This window comes from Triticum dicoccoides, chromosome 2A, assembly GCF_002162155.2.
Source record: "Triticum dicoccoides isolate Atlit2015 ecotype Zavitan chromosome 2A, WEW_v2.0, whole genome shotgun sequence".
Classification (NCBI taxonomy): domain Eukaryota; kingdom Viridiplantae; phylum Streptophyta; class Magnoliopsida; order Poales; family Poaceae; genus Triticum; species Triticum dicoccoides.
Genome location: NC_041382.1, coordinates 441,250,967 through 441,266,125, shown reverse-complemented (window position 1 = coordinate 441,266,125; position 15,159 = coordinate 441,250,967). Strand labels below are relative to the sequence as shown.

Genomic DNA, 15,159 nt, shown 5'->3' with positions numbered 1-15,159 from the left:
GGCCGCCGCCGTCGCCTGCCGCCTTCTCCGGCTGGCACCGCGCCGTCTCCGGAAACCAAGGCATTCCCTCTTTCCTACGCCACTCGCTCTCTCCTCGGCCTGGCGCCGCTACTGCGCCGCCGCGCCCCCCGTCGCGGCCGCGGCGACGCCGACGGGGGACGCCGTGGGGGAGTTCCGCCGGAGGATCAGGGTGGCGGAAGTGAAGGGCGGGGAGGACCAAGGCGCCGCCTGGGTCGGGAAGGAGCTTACCGTGCGCGGGTGGGTGCGCACCTGCCGCGCCCAGAGGACCGTCACATTCGTCGAGGTATTCTGGCTGGGCGACACTCTTGCTGCTCCTATTGTTGCCAATTTCCATGGTCCATTTTTCTATAGTTTCCAATTGCCATGGACTGCCTTAACTCGCCAGGCGTATAGTTAGCAAATTTGTTTCTGCGCAAATGTTGATGCTATTACCGAAAAAGGCTTTCGCCCCGCTTTATATATAAAGCAATGACCATCAGACAACCGGACCAAGCGATACGAACGCACGCCAACACCACACTCCTCGCACACACCCAAGGCAAGATACAAAGGTGCCGAGCACCACAACACCACCCCAATGACCCCAAACACACTACAGATACACAAGATGAACCGCTTGGAGTCGACGGAGACCAACACCAGGAGCTAGCCACCGTGGAGAGGTGAGCCGGACACGAACGAAACATGGGTTCCAAGACGGTGCCTCCAAGAAGGGGACGGCACCGGAGTGTCGCCACCATCCGATCATGAAGATCAAGTTTTCACCTGGAGTCCGAGAGAAGTGGGAGCACCGCGACGGAGCCTTCAAGAAGGGGAACAGCATCCACGATGCCGCCACCGACAGCCGGTAAAACCAAACAAGTTATGTACCCCGACGCTCACACCCTTCCGGCATACCCATGCTACGCCGAACACCAACATCCATAGTTGAGGAAAGGTCTATCTAGTTTATATGTCCTTAACTTTGGAGGATAGCTTGGTTTCACCTGTTGTCATGGTATGCCTGTATTTCCAGGAAAAATGGACCCTGAGCTTAGAAATATATATTTTCAGAGACTGGGTGACAATGGTTTCTCCAAATAAGATTAGGGACCCTTATATGGCCACTAGAAAGTAAGAGTAACTCTAGCAGATTCCCTACAATTTGGGTCTTTAAAACCTTCTTGCTGCTCCCTTTATAAATTTTGAAAGACTCTGGAGGTTCTGTGCAAAGAGTCTGTAAAACCAAGACTTTATAAATTTGAGCCCGCATGTGGGTGGGAGGGGAAAAATAATCCCCTTCTTCGACCTCTCCAGGCCCCTTCTCCCCACTCCAACGGCAGCGGTCGAATATGCGGCTACAGGCAGGAGGTAATTCAGGTGAAATTTCCTTGCTGCCAACCGCAGGAAGATATAAAGTATACTCTAAAAACTCCTCCCCAGTCTCTAAATATAAAGGCTGGTGGGCTGTTTTAGAGTGCCTTTAAAAAAATTAAGGATAGAGTGAGGTATAGGGAATCTACTAGAGTGGAAAATTGCCTCTCTTCTTTATAATAGCCATTATTTTAAAGATCGGGGGAATTTAGGGAATCTGCTAGAGTTGCTCTAACAGTGTATTCTCTTTCCACCACATATTGGATAGCTAGCTTGAGTCCCGACTGCTACTTATACGGTTTCTTAGGTGAGTTAGGAGTTTAGAAAATCTTTCCTTGTCCAGCCTTGTGTTAGTCACGAAAGAGACCCTCATTCTCATGCATATTGTCTTTTCACCACACATTTGATAACTAGCCTGACTGCAACTTATTGGGTTTCTTAGGAGAGTTTGGAGTTTGGAAAATCTTTGTAAGGCTAGCCTTGTGCTATGACGAGAGATATCTTCGTCCTCACGCAAATTCTCTTCCCACTCTATTTGATAACTAGCTTGGCTGGCATTTATAGGGTTTCTTAGGTGAGTTAGGAGTTTTGATTTTTTTGTTGTTGACAGTCTTGTGTTAGTCATGAGAGAGGCCCTCATCCTCATGAACTAGTAGAATGATTATACCGGTCTTTGTATACATGATATAACGAATCCAAAGTTCCTCTTACCGTATCACATAAATACATTAGTATGGAGGCTGGACATTTCTTTGGCAAGAGCCCCCTCTTGCACCGTAGGTGAATCTTTGTGGGATTCACATGGTTAACCTTTTGAAACCAAATACGTGGAGAAGAGATCAGCTGAAGTAGACAAAGAGGAGACTCTACTCCCCTCCTCCCCTCGCGTCGCTCCCACGAGCGACCGAGCGGGAACCCTAGCCGCCAGCGCAGAGCTCCCCTGCCTACCTCTCCTCCCCTCGCCGCCGCTGGGTCGCGTCCCTGGGCAAACTTCGGTTGGTGCTGGTGGCGGCGGGGCTCTATCTCTCCTTCGCGCGTGGCGTGGGGGCTTGGCGCGAGCTGACGAACCAGGGCGGCAGTGCGACGTTGGACAAGGGCGCTGCGGCGCACGGGCGGACTAGGCGGCGTTTCCAGGTGCCGGTCGCGTGCGTGGAGGGCTGGTCGCAGCGGCGGGCGCGCTTGGGCCGGCGGCGGCCGATCCAGATCTGGGGCCGGGCCCTGGCGGCGCGGGCCGAGGGTGGTGCGAGCTGCGGGCGTCCGCTACTGCCATGGCTGCGGCTGGTGGGGGTGGAAGTAGTGGCGGATGGATGTGGTGGGGGTGCAAGCTCAGGGTCGGGGACGGCGGCAGCGGCCCGACCAGATATGACCTCGCGGCGGCGTAGGCTGTGGTCGGCTGCCTCGACCGGGCCCGTTTTGGCTGGTTGCGGTGGCGGCGCAGTGGCGGAGGTTCGACCCTCTCCTCCTGCTTCATGGGGTGCTCGGATCTGCGGTTAGCGGCGCGTCCGGCGGGTGTTGTACGTTGGCTCGACGCGCTCGTCTTTGGCTGGCCACGGGGCCAGGGGCACTTCGGGGAGATGGCAGGGGTGCCTATACGGGTCTTGCTGTCGCCAGGGGTGGTGACGGCAGCCCGGGCCCGGTTCGAGAAATGGTGAGGTGGATGCGGCTTGGCTGGCAGCCGCCGGTGGCCTTCCCCTCGCCCGCTCCGGCCGGCTGGGCCTCGTTCTTGCCCAAAGGTGGCGCTTTGCTGGCAGCAGGGTCGGTGAACCATGGTGTAGGTGGTGGGATGGTCTCGGCTGCAGGTGGTGTAGGTGGTGGGATGGTGGGATGGCAGCACGGGCTCGTGGGCGGAGCCCGTGGCTCAGGTGCTGCCCGGTGGCCATGGCCATGTTGGCGGCGTGGTGGCCGGGGTGTGACGTTCAGTGGCGGTGGTGCGGCGTTTGTCCCATCTGCCGGTGGCGGCGAACTATGGCAGGGGTGAAAACCTGTTTTGTCTTCAGGCAGTCCGGCAGTGGCAATTGTCGTCCCCTTCTTGAAGACGTCGTCGCGGCTCTCGTCGCCCACCGTGTAGCTCTAGGGGAAACCTTGATCCTTGGATCGGGTGGCGGCGGCACTATGGTGTCGTGACCTACCTGAAGGCGCCGCCTTGGAGCTCACGGTTTGTCATATGCGGCTTCGTCTCCTCACGGTGGCGTGTTCACGATGGAGGACCTTGGTAGCTTGTAGTCTTAGGGGGTGGTGTTGCTGCGCTCAGCTCCTATGTATCCGGCCTTGGGTGTGTGCATGTGTTGGGGTGGCGTGTGTTTGTATCGGGTTGTCGATGATCGTTGCTTTATATATAAAGCGGGGCGAAAGCCTTTTTCGGTAAACATTGACTACTAATATATTTAGAACTATATAGTTCAACTATGTAAAATAATGTAGCTGGACTTGCAAAGTACTTTGAGAATATTTATTTTTATTCATTTGCTAGCATGATTATAAACTTGGCCAATGTGTTGCATTAGTGACTGAAAAATTAATGCAACTTATTTTTGTCAACGATGGAGTATTACTATTTTTCTTCAAGGGTCTAATAAATCCTGAAACTATATTACTTAGGTTAATGATGGATCTTGCTTGTCCAATATGCAATGTGTGTTAACTCCTGAAACAGAAGGCTATGACCAGGTACACACTTGTCTACTTGCTCGATCTAGAAGATAGAACGTGTTCTATTACTAAACTGTAACTGTTTGGAGGTGCATAGTGTAAATGCTGTTTACGCTATGCATCTTCCATTATTCTTATTGCCAGGAAAAATATGTTGATCAATGCAATGGTTACATTGTGAAAACAGCTGGGCTTACTCTGATATTTGCTCTATGCCACCAACAAATCTTAATCAGATTGGCAATACTTCTGTTATATATTTTAATATCCACTTGGACAAGGGCACAGTAACTTAAAGAATAAAGAGTTACTGACATGCCTCCAGCATGCACGTCAACTCTGGGCTTGTTGTGCATAGTAAACTTTATTTGAATGGGATAAAGTAGTGAAGAACTACCCATAATTTTGGATGTTGTGATCTGTCAATTTTGTCTATGCTTCTTATTATACATAGAAGTAGTTGCTGTTAATGCTTAAATGATTGTAATACATTTCACTGGTTAATCTTTTCGTTGATGGATGTCAGATAGACTCTATCAATACAGGGGCCTCAGTGTTAGTGGATGGAGTTGTAGCAAGCAGCCAAGGCGGTAAGCAGAAAGTGGAGCTAAAGGTTTCAAAGATCATTGTGGTAAGTGTTTCATTCTGCTTATTTTTCTTTACTTTTCCTTTTTGCAGTGCATGCCTCCAAAATTTCGGCCTAAGTTCTGCATTTCTGCTTGAACGTCAATACTTCCTATTTTGCATGGGAAATAGTTGCTAAGTACTACCTCTGTTCTGGTTTATTAATCCCCATCGTATTTGGGGCCAAAGTTTGATCACATATTTGATTAGCAAAACATTAATGCATGTCATAAAAAAAATATTGTTGGATTCGTATTTGAATGTAGTTTCCATTGATATTATTTTTGCTACGCATAACTTATATTTTATTAGTTAAAGTTATGGTCAAAATATGACCCAAAATACGAGGGGGACTAGTAAGTTACGATGTCTCTTTCGAATGGTAATGTCGCTAATAAGGATTGTTACAGCCAAGTTGTTACGTGCACAAATATAGGATTAGGTAATATTCTAGTAATAAATATGTATTATTTAAAATTGGGAGGAGAGTTATTTAGATAGGAAATAGAGAGGATTAGAATTAGAGATCAAAACTGTATCCTTTGATTGTTACTTAGGTTTCTAGTTGTATGAGGGACATCCGGCAGACTCTACTAGTCTGTCGCTGAACTACTCGTGGGATTTAACAAGAAATAGCCTAAACAGAGGATGATCATGAAAGATTTCCGTCAACTTTAAATAAACGCTTCATGTCAGCCAGAACATGGCGGCTAGGGTTTATACCTGGATACAGGAAGGTGAGCTCTACCTGCCCAGATCCGCGGCTTAAATAGCCTAACAAGCGGTAAAAGAAGAGAAATGCACTGAAAAGTAAAAGTGGAGCTACAGTGCTCCTTGACGGATTTTAAACAGGGACGGGTGAAGCCTTGTGAGCCGTTGGATGCTTGATGAAGGGTGAAGGAGCATAGTAACTCGTCGAACTGGTACGCTGTCATTGGATGCTAATTGGACGGCATAGGTGAGTCGAAGATGGCGTGCTCCAGCAGGTGTCCAGAATGTTCAGTTAGAAACAGTAAAACTGTCGAATTTTCAGTCAAGACCACAGGGGCCTGGCAATTCCGCCTTCTCGAGCTCAGACTTGTCCACTAGGCTGAAATCCTGGAAAGGTCTTATGAATGAAAGTTGAGTCTTCCCATGTAGCTTGTTCTTGAGGCAAGTTCTTCCACTTAATCAACCATTGCAGCACTGGTATGCTGATTTCTCCCTGCACCCTTGGTATGCTCTTTCTCTCCAGCAAAGCTTCAGGCTCAATGAGAATTGTGCCATCTGGGTTGAGCAGGGGCAGTTATGGGTTTGGTACGACTGCCGCACCAAGGTGCTTCTTTAATTGGTTCACATGGAAGGTGTCATGTAATTTGCAATTATCTGGAAGGAGTAACCTATAGGAGACAACACCCACTTTTGTCAGTACTCTAAATGGCCCATAGTACTTGGGAGTGTAACTTCAAGTGTTTGTGAATACTGGGAGATGTGTGACTGTAAGGTTGGAGTTTTATAGACCATGTCTCTCACTGGCAGCACTCGTTCCACTCTTTTCTTGTCTGCGAAGTATTTCATTCTTTCATTAGCTTTCAGAAGATTTTGCTTGTTGGCAATTTCTTCCCGAGTGAGAGTAAAATTTGGTGTTTGCTCAGGAGGATATAAGGCTGCTTCAGCAATCATGTTTGGAGGTCTACCATACACAGCTCGGAATGGTGTCATTTTGAGGGATGTGTGGTAGCTTGTGTTGTACCACCACTCAGCAAGAGATAGCCAATTGTTCCACTTAGTTGGTTGTGCAAAGGCCATACACCTTAAGTAATTTTCCAAGCGTTGGTTTACTCTTTCTGTTTGGCCATCAGTTTGTGGATGGTATGATGTATTGAAGTGGAGTTTGACATCCATTGCTTTAAACATTTTCTGCCACAGAGCACTAGTAAAAATCCTGTCTCTGTCTGTCACAATCACACAAGGAAGCCCATGTAATTTAAAGATGTTGTCAATGAAAGCTCTTGCCACAGATAGGGGAGTAATTGGGCGAGTTATTGCTACAGATAGGAAATGATTTACCCAGGTTTGGGCCCTCCGGGAGGAGTTAAGACATTACTCCTTCCATTGATGGTTGTATTGCTCGAGTACTCAAGGACAATCGGGAGGATCGCCGAGAGATCATTTTCCTGGGTTAAAAGCTCTCAACCTTGGCGATCGACAAGAAGAGGATGGTGGTAGCTGTGAACCCTAGCTCTAGGATGATCTGGAATGTGTTGGATTACCCGAGAAGGACCCCAGCTTGCCTTATATACCTGGCCGAGCTAGGGTTACATGGCGGGGGTCGGATGGCCGGTGGGCGCGCGCCACTTGGTCCCGCCAGACTATGCCGTGCGCCGGTGACTTCCTGCTTCGGTGTCTCCCAAGTTGATGCGGCCCGGGTTGATGCTTGGGCCCAAATGGCTGACTTGGCACCTTGATAGAAGGCATGGCCGCGGTACCTGGCTGGCGTCCCTGCTGGCATGCCCGTGTGGCATCCCCTCGTCACTAGCTATTAGTATATTATCTCCCTCCTTTGTCCTCACTAACCAATGTTCTACTACCCAATCTACTAGGCCGCACTGTCTGCCCATCTTTAGTGGTGGTTACCCAGTTTGTTTCATAAGTGAAGCCTCCTATGATGAGTAATTTTTTTGATGAATTTTAAGTTGTAAAGACTTTGTCCTCTTCGCTATGTTTAGGAAACTCTGATGAACTGATAATGTTGATTGTTCATCCGCAGTTGCCTTGTTGTTTTGTCAGGTTGTAGACAAAAATCACAGATAAACTTCTATTTTTCTTTTGTATTCTGATATATTTTTACCTTTTCATCTTGTAGATTGGGGAGAGTGATCCCACATCTTTTCCTATACAGAAGAAACGAGCATCAAGAGAATTTCTGAGGACTGTGGCACATCTCCGTCCTCGGACAAACACTTTTGGTGCAGTATGGTCTTACTCATTGCTCGCTCTTCCATTTTTCTGGTTCTTTTCCTTATTCTTGAGGAATTACCAAATTTGATAATGTTTTGACTTTTGTGTTCAGTTTAGAGATGCACAAGCCATGAGTCGTAGATATTATTTATGCCCTTTTGTTCCATTACTTGACCACAGACTCCTGCTGTTTCTATTAAATCAGCTTATAAGCTAGTATGCAAGTTATAGCATGGTTAGTTATGCAAAGAATTCAGAATAGGCGACTATATGTAGTCCTGCTGAGCAGTTTAACAAATTTAGCAATGCAAACCATTTGTAGGACTGCAACAGATACGACAAGGCAATGTGTGTGATTCTCTTGTTTTTATTGATAGTTTTATGTGTTAACACAAAATGAATTCTGGTTTGGAGCATGTCTTTCTTACGATGCAGTTACAGATAGAAGATGCTAGCTAGGGCTTCTATGCTTCTTCCCTATATAAATTTCTAAGGTGGATTTCTTACCGACGTTTGGTGCTCATTTAGGTGGCAAGAGTAAGAAATGCTCTGGCATATGCAACTCATAAATTTTTTCAAGACAGTGGATTTATTTGGGTATCAAGCCCTATTATTACTGCCTCAGATTGTGAAGGAGCGGGGGAGCAGTTCTATGTCACTACTTTGGTTAGTATTTCTTCAATAAGCTTCTATAGATAGATTAGGTGTGTTTTAAAACTTACTTCTTGTGTGGAATGTTGCTCACCAAGTGTTTCTGAGTGCTGATTTGTTGTGTTCATATCTAGTATCTAGTGTCTAATATACCTAAGAAGTTCATCCCCGATCCCCACTATCTTATTTTTCTTAAAACATGCAGCCTATCCACCTTATCACACATGCCCCACACATGCCACCTCCCATTTAAATGCACATGCAAGTCATCCACATCATCAAGTGCATGCAACCAATCAATGTTTCACTTTCCAATTTCCACCACACGCACGCCCTCCACATCATCAAGCGTCATGCAACCATTCAACTTTCCACTTTCCACCACATGCAAGCCCTCGACATCATCAAGCACATGAAAACCCTCCACATCATTATTTTTTATTTTTATGTTTCAACAATAAATAATCGAACCTGAATGTCACAAGACAATATAACATGCATCCACCCTCCATTTACTTCTAAGTTGAATGTGGTGCAGTACTATTCTCATATATTATAATTTTATTTTTGATAAGGTCATTGCTAAAAAATTCCGCAGCAACGTGCATGGGGTTATCTAGTTGTAATAATATTTACCGCCAAACTGAATGAGTTTTTTTAGTATTAAGCGCAAGCAATAAACTATTTAGGTTTGTCAGTTGGCTTATCCTCATGTACAGAATATACATGTTGTTTTCGTTATTTTCGTACCTTTGTAGCTGATTAGAAAAACTTCACATTGTGTTAGCAGTGATGGAAGTAGATGATCTTTGCAACTGGAATTAGCGCCCAAATGATAACGTCTGTTGCACCAGAGGGGATTATCCCCGTGCTAACGTTTGGTGTTTTCTGAACAAGTCTTATTGCTTGACTAAAAAAAGGCTGTGACTTATTCCGTATGCAACTAGGATAAGACTAGGACCAGCTAACTGAGTACCACTAGGGAACACCCTAACCAATATGGAGGACTTTGCTGATTCTGACTTTGACTAGGGCTATTACTATGACTTGGAAGCTTGTTCCACTGCTTCTGGTGCTAACTCTCGCTGAGGTTGACACTGGTAGATCTTTCCCAAGAGCATTCACAATAGAAGTGCAAGATAATCACTGAATGAGTGTCATGTGGGGCCAGCCCTATAGGCGCAAGGGACCTGCACGGGCCGGCCCTGCACCTGCCTAAAAATATGTCCTAGTTTAATTATAGTTTTTTTTAGATTAGGAGTATTGGTATTAGTTGGAAAGGTTTAGCCCCGTAGAAGGTTACCCTGCCAACACCCAATTGTAATAGGAGTCTATAATCTGGTCTTGTAATTAGGCTATATATAACCAGCCCTTGGATAAACGCAAGCAGAAAATAACCTACAACCTCACCTCCTTGCTCCTGCGCCACGACGCCCCTCCTCAACCCCCTTCTCCAACCATAGGCCGGCGAGGGCCTCGCCCTCGCCCTCGTCCTCCTACAACCCACGACTACAACCTGCGCAGCAATCAGCCAGGCCGTGACAACTTGGTATCAGCTTCCTCGTCGATCCCAGCGGCCATGTCTCCGCCACCGCCGCCGGCGCCCCTGCCGCAAACCCTAGCAGACCTCGCGACCAAACAGCATGAGGATCATGAGGCCGTGGTCGCCACTTTGAACAGCCTCTCGGAGGAGAACCACACCGCTCAGACAGAGCGCACCGAGGACCGCGCCACCCTCCAGTCCATCGCCGAGACGCTCAAAACCCTCCAGGGCCAGCTGGCGGACACTTCACAGCAGCAGCGTGCGCAGAACCTGGCCCTCCTTCGGCTGGAAGACAAGGGCACGCCTCAATTGGGTGGTATCGGGCTCCTGCGGCCCCTAGATGCGCCGTCCCACACCGGGGCCTCGGCCGATCTGGCGGATCGGGCTCAGTGCCTCTACAAGATTGATTTTCCCCTCTTTGACGGGGCCAGCGGTTCGCGGCCATGGCTGACACGCTGCAATCTCTTCTTCCTCGGGCAGCGAACGCCGGAGTCGGATAAGACGTGGCTCGCCACATACCATCTCACTGATGTTGCCGCATTATGGTATGGCCACCTCGAGACTAAGCTGGGCCATCAGCCGTCCTGGACCGAGTTTCAAAAACTGATCGCCAACCACTTTGGACCGCCGACCCGCGCCAACCCCATTGGCGATAAGGTGACCTGTCGGGGACTCCTTCAGCAGGCTGCGAGACAAGGAGCGTTTCGTTGTTGATCTGCATGCCATTCCATTGGGCGGGTTTGACATCGTCCTGGGTACACGATTCCTCAAAACTCTTGGGCCAATTCTCTGGGATTCACTACGCGTGTGGATGTCGTTTTGGCACTCGGATCACCGTGTGGAGTGGTCGGGCCTCGGCTCCCTTGGATGGCATGCCCACCTACATGCGTGGGAAGGCAAGGACCTTCTGGACAGCCTGCTGGCCACTTTCACCGATGTTTTCGCCGACCCACAGGGCCTGCCGCCGCAGCGTGCACATGACCATCATATTCATCTTATTACCGGGACACCGCCGGTTGCTGTCCGTCCCTACCGCTACCCAACGATTCAAAAAGATGAACTGGAGCGCCAATGTTCAGAGATGTTGGCTCGCGGTCTGATCCGTCCTAGTTTTTCTGCATTTTCATCCCCCGTTCTACTCCCCAGAAAGGCCGACGGGACTTGGCGTTTATGTATCGACTACCATGGTCTCAACCTTGTCACCATCAAGGACAAGTTTCCAATTCCCGTTGTCGATGAACTTCTGGATGAACTCAAGGGCGCCCGCTTTTTCACCAAATTGGATCTCCGGTCGGGTTACCACCAGGTTCGGATGGCCCTTGAGGATATCCACAAGACGGCATTCCGCACACATGAGGGCCTCTTTGAGTTTGTGGTGATGGTCTTTGGTTTGACAAATGCCCCAGCGACGTTCCAAGCACTCATGAACGACGTCCTCCGTCCCTACCTTCGTCGGTTTGTGCTTGTGTTCTTCGATGATATCTTGATCTACAACTCGTCCTGGTCGGATCACCTACGTCATGTCAAGCTCGTTTTGGAGGCTATGCGCACACATCAACTGTTTCTCAAGCGCTCCAAGTGTTCCCTTGGGGAGGAAACCATGGCTTATCTGGGACACGTCATCTCCGTTGCAGGAGTTGCCATGGACAGTGACAAGGTTCTAGCCGTGGTAGACTGGCCGGTTCCACGCACCGTCCGCGCTGTGCGTGGTTTCTTAGGACTGGCAGGATACTACCGCAAGTTCATCTGGGATTTTGGCACCATTGCAGCTCCCCTCACGGCGCTCCTCAAGAAAGATGGATTTTTTTGGACGCCTGCAGCGACTATCGCCTTTGAAGCCCTCAAGAAAGCTCTTACCACCGCCCTTGTGCTTCAGCTGCCGGATTTTGCAGTTTCATTCATTGTGGAGTGTGATGCATCTGGATCTGGTTTCGGGGCAGTCCTGCATCAAGGTGGCGGCCCCATTGCCTATTTCAGCAAAACCATTGCTCTGCGTCATGCTTCTCTTGCCGCTTATGAGCGGGAGCTCATTGGTCTGGTGCACGCCGTGCGCCACTGGCGGTCCTATCTTTGGGGATGTGCATTTGTCGTCAAAACTGACCACTACAGCCTGAAGTTTTTGCTGGACCAACGCCTCGCTACCATTCCACAACATCATTGGGTGGGCAAGCTGTTGGGGTTCGACTTCACGGCGGAATATAAACTGGGTTGCCAAAACATTGTCGCCAATGCTCTTTCTCGCCGTGATGCTCCTGCCGGCCAGGCACTCGCCATCTCCGGACCTTCTTTTGATCTGTTTGAAGCTCTCCGTCAGGCAGCACACACGGACCCGACGCTTGTCACTTTTCGGGAACAACTAGAATCTGGTGAGTTAGGACAGCCTTGGGCTCTCGTTGATGGTGTTGTTACCTTCCAACAACGGGCTTATGTGCCACCCGCGTCGCCGCTGCTCAGGGAGGTCCTGGCTGCAGCCCATGATGCGGGCCATGAAGGTATCCAGAAGTCACTTCATCGTCTTTGCCGAGATTTCCATCTGCCGCAAGCAAGGTGTGTCGCCCCCGATTTGACCGTACACTAATCATACACGCAAATGTGTACGATCAAGATCAAGGACTCACGGGAAGATATCACAACACAACTCGACACAATTTAAAATAATACAAGCTTTATATTACAAGCGAGGGGCCTCTAGGGCTCGAATACATAAGCTCGAATACAAACAAGTCAGCGGAAGCAACATTATCTAAGTACAAACATGAGTTAAACAAGTTTGCCTTAAGAAGGCTAGCACAAAAGTAGCAACGATCGAAAAGGCAAGGCCTCCTGCCTGGGACCTCCTAACTACTCCTCGTAGTCCAACTCCATGTAGAATCATCCTCGGGATCCTCTGGCTCCTGGACTCCATCATATGATCGCAATAACCGGGAAAGGGGGGAAAAGAAATAGCAAAGCAACTGTGATTACTCGTCCAAAGTACTCGCAAGCAAGGATCTACACTACATATGCATTGGTATCAATGAAATGGGTAGTATCTGTGGACTGAACTGCAGAATGCCAGAATAAGAGGGGGATAGCTAGTCCTATCGAAGACTACGCTTCTAGTAGCCTCCATCTTGAAGCAGTAGATGAGAGTAGATGGTAAGTTAACCAAGTATCATCGTATAGCATAATCCTACCCGCCGATCCTCTCCTCGTCGCCCTGTGAGAGAACGATCACCGGGTTGTATCTGGCACTTGAAAGGGTGTGTTTTATTAAGTATCCGGTTCTAGTTGTCATAAGGTCGAGGTACAACTCCAGGTCGTCCTTTTACCGAGGGGCACGACTATTCGAATAGATAAACTTCCCTGCAGGGGTGCACCACATTGCCCAACACGCTTGATCCCTTTGGCCTGACACACTTTTCTGGGTCATGCCCGACCTCGGAAGATCAACACGTCGCAGCCCCACCTACGCACAACAGAGAAGTCAGCACGCCGGTCTAAATCCTATGCGCGCAGGGGTCTGGGCCCATCGCCCATTGCACACCTGCACGTTGCGTACGCGGCCGGAAGCAGACCTAGCCCCCTTAATACAAGCGCAGGCTTACGGTCCAATCCGGCGCGCGCCGCTTAGTTGCTGACGTCAAGAAGGCTTCGGCTGATACCACGACGTCGAGTGTCCATAACTGTTCCCGCGTAGTTGGTTAGTGCGTATAGGCCAGTGGCCAGACTCAGATCAAATACCAAGATCTCGTTAAGCGTGTTATTTTGAAGTAACCGCGAACGCCGACCAGGGCCAGGCCCACCTCACCCAGGTGGTCTCAACCCGCCCTGTCGCTCCGCCACAAAGAAACAATCGGGGGCCGTCGGGAACCCAGGCCCATCACTACCGGGATGGAACCACCTGTCCCTTCAGCCCCCACATTGGAATCACTTGCGGGTACTCTACGAGCCGACCCGACTTTAGTCACCACATATATCATATATTATGTATATAAGTATATACCCGTGATCACCTCCCGAGTGATCACGGCCCGGTAGTATAGCATGGCAGACGGACAAGAATGTAGGGCCACTGATGGAAAACTAGCATCCTATACTAAGCATTTAGGATTGCAGGTAAAGGTAACAACAGTAGTAGCAAAGACAGGCTATGCATCAGAATAGGATTAACGGAAAGCAGTAACATGCTACACTACTCTAATGCAAGCAGTAGAGAGAAGGAATAGGCGATATCGGGTTGATCAGGGGGGGGGGGGCGCTTGCCTGGTTGCTCTGGCAAGGAGGGGTCGTCAACAACGTAGTCGATCGGGGCACCAGCAGCGGCGTCAGTCTTGTAGTCTATCGGGGAGAAGAGGGGGAAGAAACAATGAATACAATGCAAACAGATGCATATCGATGCATGACAAGACAAGTAACGGTGCCAGGTGTGCCCTAACGCAGTAGGAGGAGATACCAGCGAAGGGGGGAAGCATCCGGGAAAGTATCCCCGGTGTTTCGCGTTTTCGGACAGATGAACCGAAGGGGGAAAGTTGCGTGTTCGCTATGCTAGGGATGTGTGGCGGACGAACGGGCTACGTATCCGGATTCGTCTCGTTGTTCTGAGCAACTTTCAGTACAAAGTTTTTCCATCCGAATTTAAAAAAGGATTTAATCATTTTCTAGAATTAACAACATATATGATGTCATCATGATGTCAGTGGTCAACTCTGACCGTTGACTGGTCAAACTGACACGTGGGTCCCACTGGTCATTGACTGTTTATCTAATCAGACAATTAAGGTTAGTTAACAGGGTTAATTAGATTAATTAATCACAATTAATTTAGTTAATTAAATTTTATTTTAACTATTTTTTGTTTTTCTTTTTCCTTTTAATAAAAGGGGCGTGGGGCCCATATGTCATAGGCCCAGAGGGCCATATCGGGCGAGGGCGACGGGTTGCGGGCGCGACCCGATCGGGCGCATGCCCAGGGGCACGCGGGCGCGGGCGCTGGCGGCCAGGAGCCAACGCACGCTCGCGAGGGGTGGTCGGGCGGCGCACGGGCGCCAGTGGTGAGCGGGACGGTAGGGCCGTTGGCCATGACGAGCTAGTCAGGGAGCAGGGTCCTCGAGCGGCGCAGCGAGGCAGTGGCTGAAGTGGGAGCTAGACGGGCGCCGCGGACAGGGGTGGAGGGCGCGACGGGCTCGGCTCGCCGCTCGACTCGCACGGCGAGCGGTAGCGGCAACTGCACCAGAGGGCGGTGGTGTTGGCGGACGGGCGAGCCCGTGTGGCGTGGCCGCAATCACGGCGCGGGGCGGACGGCGAAGACGGGGCTGGGCAAGGCCTGGACGCGGTGCGCGCGGCCGGAGTGCGTGCGGGACGGTGGTGGCCGCGAGCGGGCGCGGGAGCGCGTGCGC

General features: G+C 49.7%; 1 protein-coding gene across 1 annotated transcript in view; it reads left to right on the top strand.

The window, feature by feature from the left end:
- Nucleotide 1: 1 nt before the first annotated feature.
- LOC119357884 (asparagine--tRNA ligase, chloroplastic/mitochondrial-like) overlaps nt 2-15,159 on the top strand; it is a gene marked incomplete at its 5' end in the record, with an annotated part of 20,838 nt that continues 5,680 nt past the window's right edge. Inside the window, 5 exons of the mRNA XM_037624673.1 lie at nt 2-304; nt 3,973-4,041; nt 4,550-4,654; nt 7,493-7,600; nt 8,116-8,253. Coding sequence (XP_037480570.1) covers nt 2-304; nt 3,973-4,041; nt 4,550-4,654; nt 7,493-7,600; nt 8,116-8,253 — 723 coding nt within the window. The remainder of the gene's footprint in view (nt 305-3,972; nt 4,042-4,549; nt 4,655-7,492; nt 7,601-8,115; nt 8,254-15,159) is intronic.